This window comes from Channa argus, chromosome 16 (genome assembly GCF_033026475.1).
Source record: "Channa argus isolate prfri chromosome 16, Channa argus male v1.0, whole genome shotgun sequence".
Taxonomy (NCBI): Eukaryota; Metazoa; Chordata; class Actinopteri; order Anabantiformes; family Channidae; genus Channa; species Channa argus.
This window is the reverse complement of record NC_090212.1, coordinates 3,589,469-3,604,516: the sequence shown is the minus strand read 5'-3', so window position 1 is coordinate 3,604,516 and position 15,048 is coordinate 3,589,469. Positions and strand designations below refer to the sequence as shown.

General features: G+C 40.6%; 2 protein-coding genes across 3 annotated transcripts; one reads left to right on the top strand and one right to left on the bottom strand.

Annotated features, from left to right (window-relative positions):
• Positions 1–221: 221 nt before the first annotated feature.
• On the bottom strand, positions 222–6,107 carry supt7l (SPT7 like, STAGA complex subunit gamma). Of its 2 annotated transcripts, none has more exons than XM_067478660.1 (5): positions 5,978–6,107; positions 4,772–5,255; positions 4,252–4,576; positions 2,281–2,518; positions 222–739 (listed from the first exon to the last, which is right to left on the bottom strand). In XM_067478660.1, the coding sequence occupies exons 2-5, from the start codon at positions 5,206–5,208 to the stop codon at positions 435–437; spliced, it is 1,305 nt and encodes a 434-aa protein (XP_067334761.1). In that variant the 5' UTR covers positions 5,209–5,255; positions 5,978–6,107; the 3' UTR covers positions 222–434. The 2 variants fall into 2 exon arrangements, with proteins under 2 accessions (XP_067334761.1, XP_067334760.1); XM_067478659.1 differs by having other exon boundaries at positions 5,973–6,092.
• Positions 6,108–6,118: 11 nt separating this feature from the next.
• Positions 6,119–14,802, top strand: slc4a1ap (solute carrier family 4 member 1 adaptor protein). Its single transcript, XM_067478657.1, has 14 exons — positions 6,119–7,102; positions 9,142–9,358; positions 9,526–9,654; positions 9,751–9,811; positions 9,897–10,036; positions 10,148–10,308; positions 10,956–11,025; positions 11,118–11,307; positions 11,475–11,565; positions 11,677–11,914; positions 12,238–12,318; positions 12,491–12,573; positions 12,698–12,767; positions 13,113–14,802. The coding sequence occupies exons 1-14, from the start codon at positions 6,188–6,190 to the stop codon at positions 13,160–13,162; spliced, it is 2,496 nt and encodes an 831-aa protein (XP_067334758.1). The 5' UTR covers positions 6,119–6,187; the 3' UTR covers positions 13,163–14,802.
• The last annotated feature ends 246 nt before the right edge of the window (positions 14,803–15,048 follow it).

Sequence of the window (15,048 nt, the reverse complement as noted above, 5' to 3'; positions counted from 1 at the left end):
TTTTTGGTGGAGAATCTTCTAATGGTAATGAATGACACGAGTGCTAATTGGTGAGTGAGGACAAAGAGAGCTAATAGCTCAGGAAAACAAACCATTCTACTGAATTGTTAAGCTGTTTAATTAAGTAATTAGCTTTTGGACCTTTTACTTTTTCTGATCCCTATTTTATTACGCTAATTGTAACTCTGCTATGTTTTATGAAAAACACTTAACAATTTAAATGCTTCAAAAGATGTTTATTCCTTCAGCAATAAACCCCATTCATATATTTAGAGGCAACATCTCTTTGAAAGAAACTATAATTATAAAACATGAAAAACTACAAAATATAATTTCTATCACACAACGGTTCAGTTCACTGCATCATTTCCCAGTCAGTGTATGTAGTGGCCACAATTTTAACAGCTGGAGAAAAGACAGTGTGATAAGTAACTTCACAGCTTCTTCACCCGCTTCTTGGGTCTCTGGTTGAAGACGGGCGACGTACCCATCAGGGAGTCGGGTGAATGTGAGCCGTAGCTGCCATCTGAAGCAGCACCTCCGGGAGAAGGGGCCATAGCCTCCCCAGACTCACTCATGGTGGACATGGGCCCCCCTTCCTCAAAAACGTCTCCACCCAAGACGGCGTGGTGATGGTGGTGGTGGTGGTGATGGTGGCCAGCGCTCTGGGCCTCCTCACCATCCTGTGGCTCCATTTTCACCTGTGGCCACAGAGGGGAGTTGGTGGCGCCAGCTCCGCCTTGTGAGAGAGGAGAGTAATGTGGTTATTTAGAAACAAAGTAACATGCTGCAGCTAAATAAATAAAGCTAGAGTATCTAATTTTTTCAAATGGTTTTATAAGCAGAAAAAGTTTGCAAACACTTCCATGCTTTTGTTGGTTTTATCCCCAGTCAGTCATGCCCAGACAGAATTGCATGTCTCTTCAGTATAGAGTGGCATCCATGCTGAGTGAGGATGCCTTGCACACAATGTAGATCACCACTCTCTCACTGCCAAATCACTCCCAGATCAACAGTTTTCCACCGCCATCTTTACGGATAGTTTTACGTATCTTTTCATGAGCTGTGTGTCTGACATATGTTCTTAACTGACAACCAAACACCTCAAACTTTGATCCAGTCACCTAAAGTCCACTGTTTGAACACCTTGGCCCACTGCAACCTTTTTCTTTCAACTTAAAACCTTTGTAGGGTTTGTTTTATCTTGGAAACTCTGCACATGAGGCCAGCAGACTTAAGTTGTCTACGCACAGTGTCTGTGCATACTGGTTCCTCTATTATTTTTTATTTTTTTCTCAATGTTGCAGCCAATTCAGGAAGGTGTCTGTTATTCAAGGAGGACATTAGTTACTACTTCAACTGCATCTTTGGCCCGATTGGATCCATTTGCAGCGAAACTCTGGAGACTATAATGTATACCTTTAATTTTTTGGCTGTATCTTTTATCTTTGATATTAGAAGAGAAGAGTTTTTTGTGTTTTGATATTCATTTTTTTTTACATTTCAATGTAAAAATACAATAATGTCTTGGAGTTTCCAAACTTGTTCGTGCAAGTATATGCTTCAAATTATTTCTTAATGTGGAGAGGTGCCATCGAAGTCGTCCTTAACCCCATCTTATCCTACTTATAACTTACACAGTACAGCTTAAAATAAAACTGTGGTTTATATGTAAAGGACACAAAAATAAATACTTTTGGCTACTTACCTGGTGTATTTTGTTTAGTACTTGATGATGTCCTAGCTCCTTATTTTTGAATACTAATTGCGTTCGCTTGCCCCTTAAACCTGACTGCCAATTTAATTTGTGAGTAAATTATATTACTGAATTATAGTATTGTATTATGTCCATTTGTATTGCTACCGCAGAAATATTATGACATTAAGTCCATATGGCCCATCCCTCGTACAGACTAACTGAAGCATCATGTTTTTATTTCATGTTCTTTAGGATAAATTAGTCCAAATGATTTTTTGGAAGTGTTACTTGGATTAAATTCAGAATTATATAAAGTTATTATTTCAAGCCAAATGGATTTGGGAGGAAAAGGGTTTGTCAAAAGTTTTGATTGCAATTAACACAGCATCCTAAACCTTTTCGAAAAGAAGACTGAGTGTTACCATTTAAAGAAGCTCCTTATGAGAATTCTTCAAAGCAAATGTCCAAGTTAGGGATTAAAAACACCTAATAAAGAAGTGCCAATACTGCAGCACTCTGAACTGCTCCATGTTGTCACACAATCCAAGGACAAACAGACTATGCTCGATTGCTGGTCTCACCTGACGTGTGAGGAGAATGGTCACCATCTAAGCCTGAAGCCAGCCTCTCACCGTGGGCCCCGAGGACCCCCATGGGCAGAGTTTGGTCCCCAGAGGCCAGGTCAGCTTCTGGCTCTTCACTGACAGGGAAGGAGATGTCACTCATGGGCTCCTCCTTAATTCCCGGAGGCTTGGAATCCTCCAGAGCTTTCTCTGGGTTCACCAGCCTCTCATACTCCTCTGACAGATCCTTACTGACCTGAAAGAGGAAAATCTATTAGAAAACTTAGCATGCATGGTTTATATGATAATGATGGTAATTTTTGTTACTATCAGACACACGCAAAACTGATTAGAAATTGAAAAGATCACTTTAATGCTCTCCACACTTGTATAACTTTAGAATCTATGTTGGCATTGACAACAGTGAATCTCTGATTTCTGTCTTGCTTCCAGGCAGCTTGCACACAAGCTGCCATAGGCTCCTTTGTTCTCAGTCTTATCAAGTTCTTTATGCTTTCTGACTCAACATTGTTGTAATGAAGCCATGGCAGTGTTTCACTATCAATTTAGTTGCCGATTATTTTTAGGACTAATCATTTAGTGTAAAATGTTGAAATACAGTGATATAAAAATACATATTTATCAGTAATGAACATATTGGAGGAACTGGCAGAAGAAAGTGTTTCGTATTTTTAATTTTAAGAAACAGGATGCAATTATTTGCCAATTATTTCAAACCTTTATTTGATGACAAATACTAAAAATGCTAAAACTAAGAATTTTTCCCACTCATGCTGAATATAGGATTTCAGTTGCTCAACAGTTTAAGCCCTCCATTGTCATATGCTTTGCTCCAAACATTTATTTTCAGTATCAGGTCTGGTTGTAATATGTGGATAACGTTCCCAGATATGCAAGTTACCCATTCTTTCTGCAGTACCCCCACACTGTTACAAATGCTGGGCATTGAACTGTGCGCTTATAACCAGTCAGGTGGTCCCTGCGCCCTTTAGCATGGAGGATGCAGCATCCATGATTGAAAAAGAGAATTTCAAATTTTGACTCGTCAGAACACAGGACACTTTTCCATTTTGCCTGAGTTAATTTTAAATCAGCTCAGAAAAGGTCACAGCATTTTCTAGATCTTGTTATATATGATTGTTTCTTTGCAAGCTAGAGTTTGAACTTTTATTCGTGGATACTATGTTCATTAGAAGTGGTAATGCAGTGCTAGCTGGGAGACTCCCATGTTCCTGTAACTTTTTTGGTTGTGTGTTGCTAGCATCAAATTAAGTCATCAGCTTGAACTGAAGATTAGTGGCTTGTGGCCTTGTTCCTCACATGCGGAGATTTCTGAATGTTTTAATTATCTAACATCCTGTATGAAAAAATTCCTAAATTCTTTGAAATTTTAGATTGAGACATTTTATTCTTAAGTGGTTAAACTTAAAAATTACATTTGCTCTCGTGGTCATTTAGAGGGATGAATGTCTCCTCATCATCCTCATCCTCAACTTCCCTGGGATGCAATTTTTATACCCAGTAATGATACTGTTTTCCATTTAACCTCATTAGTTGTCAGATATAGAAAATACAATAATTTGAACATTACATATCTTATGTTTGGAACATTAACAAATGGCTATAGGGAAAAAAATCATAAATCTTGTTTTTTTAAATGCATCTTAGAGTCTAAAATGTTTTTTGCACGTCCATTTATTTTTTGACATATATTCAGTCACATACCTCTGAAAATACAAAAAATCAAACACGATTGTCTAACTTAGTGAATTACAGACATGACGAAGAGAGGCACTTTCTCATTTAAAACTTATTTTAAAAACTGATTACTGCCATAAAACCCTTTTAAAGGGAAGGATACACAGTATAATTAGCTTGGCAAGGTGTAGTACATATTCATATCTCCTCACAATATATACTGTCAACTAGCTCAATCCAAGGAAAGTTATGATACATTCCCAAGCTCACCTGCAGCATGTAGTTGTGATAATCCTTGATCCTCACTTGCCAGAAGCGCTGCAGGGCCAGCACACTGCCGATGCCAATTTCGTGGAACACTTGTTCCACCACGTCTGGGAACGGAGTAGCTCCAAGCCGTGCCTCCCGGTCAACTGCAACCCGAAGCAAGCGAGCAAGACGCAGGTAATGCTCATGGACTAGGTCAGTCAGAGTCTCAAGCACGCTCTCCTGAGCAGACTCAAAGCCAGCGTGGGCCAGGATGGTAGCTACTGACTGATAGAGGAGCTGCCTGCAGGAGGGCCAATTCAGCTCTGTGACAGGCTCACCTTTACCCCTTTGAATGGAAATACAGATGAAAGAAGATAAATTAGTAGTTGATCAATTTGATAGTATTTGTTACATATGTCAAATTTTTCTAGAAATAGTTTTATTTATACTTTGAACATATAGTTTAGATGTTTTGCTAGATGTGGAAGATATTTTATTACAGAAGAGCACTTCAATCTTAGCCAGCCTCAGAGAAACATACTTATAGAAGTCACTTTCTGGGTCACTATGGCGAAGCTGGAAGGGTTGCCGAGGATCTTTGCTGTCCGCGGGTAAAAGGTCGTCTGGCACAACAGGTGGGGTGGGAGGGCGTAGGGGGAGGTTGGTTTCAGCCTCTTCCATCCTACTCCCTCCCTCAGACGTCACAGAGCTCTGACCCTGAGCCTGGGCCTGGGCTGCTGCCAAGAGACCTCGGAGGCGCCGGACATGCTGACACAGCTGCACCGTGTGGATGGTGAGGCTGCAGGGCTCTGAGGGGATGTCCAACATTGTGGTGGGACGTGGACGCTGGGCAGAGGGCTGGTGCAGGGGAGGATCCTGCATCTCCACGGAGCGAAACTCCCGCTGGAGTAAATCAAAGGAACTGCGATTGGGAGGAGCCCCCGCAGGTCCAGGGATCTCTCCCCAGTAACGCATCATGATTAGTGATCAAAGACACAAGCTGGAGTCAAACGTATGCATCAAGTCTGGAAATTGGGAAAGGGGAGAGGAAAGAAAAGTTATGTTAAATAAGTGTATTACAAAAAGTCATAATTATCAGTTGTTGTGATGATCACACATAGAAAATACAACAGAACTAATTAGGGCTAAAGTTACCGGGGTGTAATATTTGTCCACACACCATCCTTAATTAACTTAAACATTGTACCTTTTTTGAAAATTAAGTGAAGATTAAGGTAAAACAAGCTGGCAGCTTGTGCTAAATTAAGATGATACAATTTATTAGTCAGCAAGCTCGAAATGCTCGAAACACACAGGAACACTGCTTTAGATCTCTCCTACTACCATCTCTAAGTCGTTTGACATAAATGAGCAGCAATGATAATCAATCTGCACTGCGCCCATTACAAATGTAGAGAGCGTGAATTTCATTTTCATGGTTCGAAAATGAATAAAATGAATCAAAAAGCAGTTTTTGTTGCGATTGGTGTATGCCGAATTGAGGATTAAATTGCACTGATTCTTTTGAATTTAAAGTCAAAGTTTAACACGTAACTTGTCTTGGTTTGCGAAATAGCAAGACAACAGACAGTGTGTATCTGACTGGAGTTTGGTTCTGCATAAATTCATAGTAATAAAGAGAACACATGAAGAAACTCTTTTCACTTTCTTAGTACAGCGATTGAGCTACAATGAAGCTACTAGCTACTTGTATATACGTGTATTAGGCGATTGCAACTCACTTTACCCAGAAATAGATGAAATCGTCTCTTAACAACAAGAAATAATGGCTCTTGAATGTTTAGAGGAAGTTGCACAGGAACTACGTTTTCTCGTCCTTGTCCCAAAAAAACTCGGGTGAACAGCTTGAAAACATATTCATTTCCTCCACGAACTAATTATTTTGACAGGTATAAATGTATGCGTTTTTTTAACATACAGTGTATCTGTATCTTAAATGGTCTTTTCAAATTACGTTTTGGGGACTATATTTTTTATTGTCTGTTTTCCTGAGTTTTGGTCGCAGCTAAGAAGAAGCGGACAAATTTTACAGTCGCACCAAATAAACATGGATGTCTCCCCGCCACCAGACGTGAATGTGAAAACTGCGGATGAAGAAACGAGTTCTACAATGGAAACGAGCCGTTGTTCAGCCACAGACAACGAAGGAGAAGCAGAAATGAAAGACCTTCCTCCAAATGAACCAGAACCAGAGGACCCTTTTAAGAAACCGACTCTCTTCGATGCGCCGTCCATCCCCAGCAAACGCAGTACCGTCACTGCTCCGTCCAAACCAACAGCAGCTGAAACAAGCAGTGAACAGGGACACGACAAAGTAAGAAATGTTGAAACTACAAACGAGCCTACTAATGAAAAACAGCAAAAAGATGGTAGAAAATGTGACAAACACAAGGATGTTATTCCTGTTAAAAGTAAGCCAGACGTTAAACCCCAGGTGCTTCCTGCCAAAGGTCCCCCAACTGGTAAATTCCCCCCTCTGCCGTATACGGAGCCGCCGTGGGGTGGCAAGGCTCCAGATATCCCTTATGCGCTTGAGATGCTTAAAAACGGCACCATAGTAGACACGTTACCCCTCACCCACAGAAGTTACTATGTGGTCGGACGTTTACCTGTGTGTGACGTATCTCTGGAGCATCCGTCAATCTCCAGGTACCACGCAGTGATTCAGTACCGCGGACAGGCTGGGGAGAGGGACTGTGTCGGAGAGGAGCGGGGCTTCTACGTCCACGACCTAGGCAGCACACATGGCACCGTGGTCAACAAGTACAAGATCCCCCCAAAGACCTACATCAGACTCCGTGTGGGACATGTCCTAAAATTTGGTGGGAGCACGAGGCTTTTTATTCTCCAGGTAAGTTCCGATGTGTGATCAGAGTAAAGGTAGTCCTTTCCATATCTTATCTCACAGTTTCACATAATACCATTTAGCATTTATATTGTGAACTGTTTCTTTTTTTGCACACAAATACACAACAAATAAAAATAATGGTAAATGGTCTGCACTCAAATAGTACTTTTCTACCTATTAGCACTCAAAGCGCTTTACACTGCTTCTTATTCACCCATTCACACTCACAATCACACACACACACTCACCGATGGGGGAGCTGCTATGCAGCTGGCCAACAATCACCGGGAGCAACTAAGTTGGGGTTCAGTGTCTTGCTCAAGGACACTTCGACATGTGAGCCAAGGAGCCGGAGATTGAAACACCAAGTGGGGGATTGGTGGACACCACTCTATATTCCTGCGCCACAATCGCAAAGTACTGCTGTACTAGTACTTTTTGGCTGAACTTGAACTTGGCCTTGCCTCCCTCTTCTTCTCGATCAACATAAGTATTTTAGAAATAAAACTGAAAAAAGCGTCAGATCATATAGTTAATCAGCTTCAACGCATCAATTATGTCTATTACCATTAATCAGTTAATGTCCCCTCAAACATAAAGCAGTACTGGTCCACAGAAAAGGACAGAGAAAAAAAATAGTCAAGTACTTATACTTTTAATACTATAAAACCATGTATTGTAAACCACTTTTACTTAAGTAGACATTTCAGCAAGTACTTCTACTTTTATTAGAGTGCATTATTGTTTGTTTATTTGTACCTTTACTTAAGTACAGTTTTTGAGTACTTCATCCACCGCTGGTAGATCAGCAGATGGATCTGTGTTGTGTATTCTGCTTATATAACAATCACAGACCTGGCTTTTCACTATTCGAACCAAAGAGTAGTAAAATTGTCAAATTATTTTCTTGTTCCAGTTTCTTCAGTATTTTTTGCTACTGGTGAAAGAAGTTAAAAGTAGCAATACAAGTGTAATAAAGTATAAACTCCCCCCAAAAAATACAGCACCAGAAATAAGTTTTGTATGTAGAATGTCTCATTTCACTTGAATTAATATTGTAGAACTTGTTTATAATATTATTGTATCCATTTTAATGTTTTAGCTAGTAATAATGTGTTTAAATGACTGATGAATGAATGATTGTTTTGATGGTTATATGTTTTATATCTAATAATTATAAGTTATTACATATAACTGACTTTACACACTGTTGAGAGGCTTGTAAATTTTACAGGTAGGATCAATATAGTCTCAAATGTATGATAATCATAATTATGTGTTTAGCATTACTAAGCAGACTTAGAAAGGTACCAAATAAATATACTTATAAAATATATAGATATTTGTGTCTAAAATGTAGTGAAGTCGAAGTATGACAGAGCAAGAAAATGGAAATAATCAAGAATAGTAGAGATATCCAATTAAATTAAATTACAGTACATAATAAATGTACTTAGTTTCTCTCCACCGCTGTTTTTGATTAGACAAACTCAGTGCTCAAATGCTTAAATCAAAGTGCAAGCACTTGCCCTAAAAAATGCTCTAAACATTTGTTCATGTGCTTCGTAGTAATTAAGGTTTCTGCAGAAATCTAAAATGTTAAGGTTTTGTTCAGTTTAGTTCATGTAAAGATTTGAGGAGAGAACCACTTAAAAATGTAATTTTTCTTTTGTGAGTATCCTTCGAAAAATCTACAACCTAACGAAGCTCAACTGTTTTAAAGGGGAAAATATAGTTATTGTCAACTTTTACAATTTTTAAAATTTTCAAAGGTGAAAAACATAACAAAATGTGTAATAAAAGATATAATAATTAAAAAAAAAAAGAATATGGACGAAAATCTAGAGACTTGTCGTCCAACAGAAATGTTATTTACCACAAGTGGCCTTCCTCTCTTTTGCATTATTGTACATCGAATATGTTTGGAGATTTGGCCACAAACTACAAGACATTCAAGGACATTACATTTAAAAAATAATCCAAAATTTGGTGACAATGCAGAATTTCTCCCTCTCATCTTAATCCTTGTGGTCTTTCCACAGGGTCCAGAGTTTGATGAGGAAGAGGAGTCAGAGCTAAGTGTGACAGAGCTAAGGGAGCGAGCCCGAAAACAGAAGGCAGAGCTGGAAAGGAAGATGATGGGAGACGGTTCAGATGATTATGAGGAGGAGGAGCAGAAAGAGGAGGATGGAGAAGAGGAAAGCAACATGGGCCAGGGCCACTTGTCCAAGGAAGACTCAGGCTGTTCTTGGGGAATGGGTGAGCTTCTCTCCTGGTTGTTGCGTGTGTGTGATCATATGCTCTGTTGTTGTCCTGAGTGAACTAGTGTCAGGTTTCTCCCAAGGCGAGAAACAGGAGAAGCAGGTTAATCCTTTACTTCTGTCCTTCCCTTTCGCTCCGTATGTCCCCGTTGGTCCACGCTGAAGATGAGGAGGCTGTTCCAGAAGAAGACGAGAACGAGGAAAATCCTTTCTCAACAGAGTTCCACGAGGACCAGGAAGCAGCATACCTAAAAGACCCCAAGAAAGCTTTGCAGGGCTTCTACGACAGAGAAGGTGAGAAAACACAATCCACAGATGTCTAACTCTGCTCTTCATTGTGATTGCTGTATTTCATTGAATTCTTGAGTTCTTTGACGTGTTTTATCGTAGGGGAAGAGCTGGAGTTTGAGTATGAAGACAAAAGCCATGGGACATGGCTCTGCAGAATAAAGTGAGCAATGTGAAATTTCTGATTTATAGTAGCAACAGTGTAAAAATGTGTCTCTAAAAAATGCTCGTGGTCACGTGTCTGTCAGGCTACCAGTGGATGACGCCATGGGCCGTCAGCTGGTCGCCGAAGTGACTCACACAGGAAAGAAGAAAGAAGCAGCGATCCAGTGCTGCCTGGAGGCTTGTCGAATGCTAGAAGCCAGAGGGCTGCTGCGCCAGGAAGCAGGTGCTGTGCACTCAGCTCCAGTGGGAACAACTTCAAAAGTGAAACACCATCTGGAGATGGTAACGCTTGTTACAGGGATTTTAATTATGGCTTTTCCTGTTTAATTTGTAGTGTCCCGTAAGCGCAAGAAGAAGAACTGGGAGGACGAGGACTACTACGACAGCGATGATGACACCTTCCTGGATCGTACTGGCACAGTGGAGAGGAAGAGGCAGGAGCGAATGAAAAAGGCCGGAAAGATTGTTGAGCGTCCTGAGACCTACGATTCACTGGTAAACATCAGCCGACATGTTGATACGCACAACTAGGGAAAATTAGAGCGGTCAGGTTCAGGGTTATGCCGTTTGTAGGAGAACCAAACCATCTACCATAAGACAGATATATTTGACAAAACTATAAACATCATTCACCTCTTTCCACGCGATTCAGAATTGTTGAATTTTGGTGAACAACTGTTGTTTTCCTGCAGTAATGCAGTAACTGACTTTTTACATTACAGCTGCAATTAATTATTTGAACAGTAATGCAGATGCTTTAGAGTGACTTTTAGCCCAGGCACGGTTCCCGGACATTACTCCCTGGGAAAGAAGTTACAAGGAACTTTCTGGTGGAAATGCACTTTTAGGTCGCTCTGAATATTTACCTAAGGACACCCTCTACGGAGCAGAATGTAGCAGGAGTTCTGTTTCTCGTACAGCTGTAAATGTTTGCTTGAAATAGAAAATGTGGTATAATACCAATTTGTGCTGTTTTTTTTCTCACCAACATGTGGTTTATGGATCTCCTCCCTATCAAATGTGTATAAACACAGGTGTTCTCTGTGATGGCAGAGAAGCTGCTCTCTGTACTGAAAATAAACAACTCTGTACTGTAAAGATGAATTGATGTGAACTCATATGTAGGTTTGATTTTCATGTAGGTGGCCAAACTGTCAGAGGTAGAGAAGGAGCTGGCAGATGCTCAGAAAAAGCTCAGTGCTGGTAGTGGAGGTGAGTCAGCATCGCCTGTGTGTTTACTGTTGTGTGGGTTGCACTCTACCTGTTTTCCTCGTGTTAATTGTATGGTTCATCCCCACTTTCAGACTCTTCTGCCTCTTCCACTGAGGACTCCCTGGATGCCTTTATGTCCGCAGTAAGAAGTGAGGCAGCCATGGACGCCTTGGAGCGAAGGAAGCTTCATGTTCACGTAGCTGACTTGCGCAAAGACGCGCAGAGGCTCCGCAAACTAGTGGAGCTCACACGGCCAGCACAGATGCCCTCACTGCTGCAGAGGTGAGCTGCTATGTGACAGATTTTCTGGTGCCCCCTGATCTTTGTTATTTATTATTTTAATTCTGGGAAAAGTCCTGAAATATCGACACACTGTAGGCTATGTGAAGAATAATGGTATGAGAATGTCTCCTCTTATTTATTTGAAATATTCCCTTAAAAACTGGCAGCTCAGAGCAAGAGAAGCCTAAGAAGTCCTTACCACTATTTGGAGCCATGAAGGGGGGAAGTAAATTCAAACTAAAGACTGGCACCATTGGAGTAAGTGCTATTTCTCAAGTTTTACTACCTGAAGTTAAAAACAAATGTGCCTTTCTTTTCTGCCTTTTTCATTTTTTCTCTGTGCCATTCATGTCTTCTCTTATTTTGCAGAAGTTGCCTCCAAAGAGGCCCAACCTCCCTGCAGAGCTCTTCAATATGAAAGAACTTCCACCTGGCGGAGAAGAGGAGGAAGAGGACGAAGAAGAAGAAGAGAAGAAGGAGAAGGAGGATGCAGAGAAAAACAAAGATGATGATTCCACAAAGAGTGAAAGTATTACTGCCTCCGACAGATTCCAGTCTGAAGAGAGCAGAGCCTCAGGGCAAGCAGTACAGTCCCATGAGCTGAAAGGTAAAACTTTTGAAGGAAGTGGGCAATAATGAGAAATCTAAAAAGGAAAATGCATCCTTACAGATATAGACAGATATGTCCTGCAGTGCCACTGGGTGGCAGCAAATCTGTAAGACATACGTCAATAAAAATCCATTCGTATTAAATAATTTTATTCTGTTACAATACAGTTGAATACAGTTTCTGTTTCAACACTTGTGCTGCAAAGACAAGTAACATCTGTGACTCGAGTTTTCAGTGTAAAAGTGATTTATTTATTTTAAACATGCAGATCACACCGTATGGTTATTATTGCACGTTATTTTTCTTGCATTTCATATCAGAGCAAAGCCAGAAACAGAAAAGAGACGAAGAGCGGCTGCCTCATAGCAGGAGTAACAAGACTCCAGCACCATTAAGTCCAAGTGAGTGATGTGTTTTATTATTTCCCCTTCAGTTTGTGCTCTGGCAGTGTCAGTGTATACGCACCTAAGTAAAGTATATGTACTTCAGATTTGTACTTGCGTAACTATAGTTTTTGTTAGTAGCATTGTTGGATGAATACACCCTTAATGTAACCTTGCTACATCTTCATAGAGTCTAGGGCAGAAGGGGATGGAAAGCCAGCAGCAGAGCCCAGCCCCAAAAAGAATGTGAAGAGAGTGATGGGCCCCAGCAGGGTATGCCCCTACACACACACACACACACACACACACACACACACACACACAGGAATAAATATTACATTCTGTCCATAGAGAAGTGTGTAATGTAAATAGATGGGAACTCGGTTTGTTTCCACAGCCTCCAGTGCAGCTTTCAGGACAGTACCCAGAGGACGACCCTGATTATTCTGTGTGGCTGCCTCCTGAAGGTAAAATACGCCAAAGTGAATTGGTTATTAATAGAGATTTCAGGCTTTAATGCCCCATTTGTGCAGCTGAATTTGTCTTTGATTCACATTTCCTAATTAGCAATGGAAATGTTTCTGTATTTAAAATAAGATAAACCAAACTTTGGAACATCTGCAAGACCGAGTTTGGATTTGGGATCAGAATTTATCGCAGCACTTGTATCCCTGGTTAATGATTGGGTTAGTAAGGTATTTGTGCTGTGACAAATTAAGCATCTGTAGGATATTGTTTTCCACATGTGTTAGTGTGAATAAATAGCCTTTGGAACCTTTTTGGTGCAGAAATGATCTTTTCTTGTCTCATAGGTCAGACCGGAGATGGCCGCACACATCTAAACGACAAGTATGGCTACTGAGGGAAGACAGCAGGAGAGAGCTCTTTAGTCTCCACTCCAGCAGCTTTTATTGTGCAGATAATGCTGCAACACAAAGCCTCCAGTCTCCTTAGCTCCGACCATTAACCCTCTCCACCCACCCCAAGTCTCTGTGTGTGGTTCAGGTTAGAAGATCTTTAAAACCTGGGAGCCTGGGACAGACCGGATGATAAGGCTGCATTTTAGATTCAGGCTTGTTGGAATATTTGCAGAATGTGGTGAACAAAAAGAACACTTTCCAATTTTGCATTTAAAACACCTGGGACAATAATAGAGATGGGTAGCACTTAAATTCTTATTTGAATTATACATCATCCAAACAGAAAATAGAACAGGGGCAGCACAGGAGGTGTAACTGAGCTGAATTCAGGTTTTTGGTCTTTGGCTGCTCCACTTGCAGTTAAATCCACCTGACATCCAATCTGTATCCCTCCCGTTTGGCTTCAGTCAATCGCTGGCATAACCTTTTTCCCCCCCTCTCCAAAGGAGAGTATGTAGCAGGGAGGGGGAAAGAGGGGAGAGCATTGAAGCAGCTTTTCTGACCATCTGGACACTTGGATGGCTTACTGGATGAAATGCAAGCTGATAATGACTCAAGCTAAGTGGAGTGTGTGTCGACACAGCCCAACCTTCTCAAAGTTCTCTTTTTAACAAGATTGTCTTTATGAGCATGTCCTCTATTGGTGTGTGTTTGCCCAGAGCAGGATTCCTCGCTTTGTGAAATCCCACTCAGCGCCGGTCTCTTGGTTTACTGCCATACTTTCCACCCTCGTTCCTGTTGTCTTTTCTCAAATCACCAAGTAAAGAAAATGTATTTTGATATAAAAATGTACAGTAGATGTGTCTGTGTTTTAACACTTTTTGCTCATTTAACACTGGCCTGGTTCTAGCGTCTTTTTAGCCAACCCTACTCTAGTGTTCACTACTTCACACCCAGCCCAGTTTTGATGTCGGACTTCTCTCTTTGAAGCTCTCTCACACACAAAGAGGGTTTCTCAGGGTATGATCTGCCACAAAGAGGCTCATGGTCTCAGCTTTACTGTAGATATTTGCTCTGATGTGACCTATTAATCAGAGATGGAAAGTCTCTGCCTCCAAAAGAAGTGCTCTCTTTCCACCTCACAAGGCCTTTTAGAATATCCAAGTACTTTGGTTTATTCTAGTGACCCCAGAACATCTGAGGTAAACAGTAAACATTTCTAATAGTACGTGCAGGGATCAAGCATACAGACATTTTTAATTTGTTTGTTGTACTTTGGTTATAATTGGTGAATGGTGATAGTGGAGCATCTATTAAAGCAGCATGTATTTATTTTTGACAAGCTGTAAACAATAAGACCTCACAAAGGTTTCATGATGAACAGGGCCCTAAACTTCATACATCAACAATTGGACATAATCCTAGATCTGTTCATTTGTCCTAAGTCATTTTGACAGTGTTGTCCTGGCAAACTATATTCAATTTCAAACCTACTCAAGAGCAGGTTTATTTTCAGGTTTAGTTAGTGTGAACAACATAACCTGTGGCATTTGTACATTGTTGGGTCAGGAAGTCCAAACATCCATGGAGGTGTAGTGGTCCTGTGTTGGTTGTTTTACCCAATAAAGTCTCCTTAACTAACTTAAGTTGTAGGTGTATTTTGTTGTGTTGTATTGTGGGTGAAAGTTTGTCTGGTGTGTGTTTGCAACAAAGGGAGAACTAGTGATCAACCGTTTTTCAAATGAGCACTTCAAAATGACATTGAAGACCGGTTTCAGAAATTCAGAACCATTATTTTAGCGTTCAATATTCTGTCTCTTTTTGTGTGTGTGGTGGAGAGTGAGTAGTCCTAAATTAATTTAGTAATAAAACCGAAAGTTTGAAAACA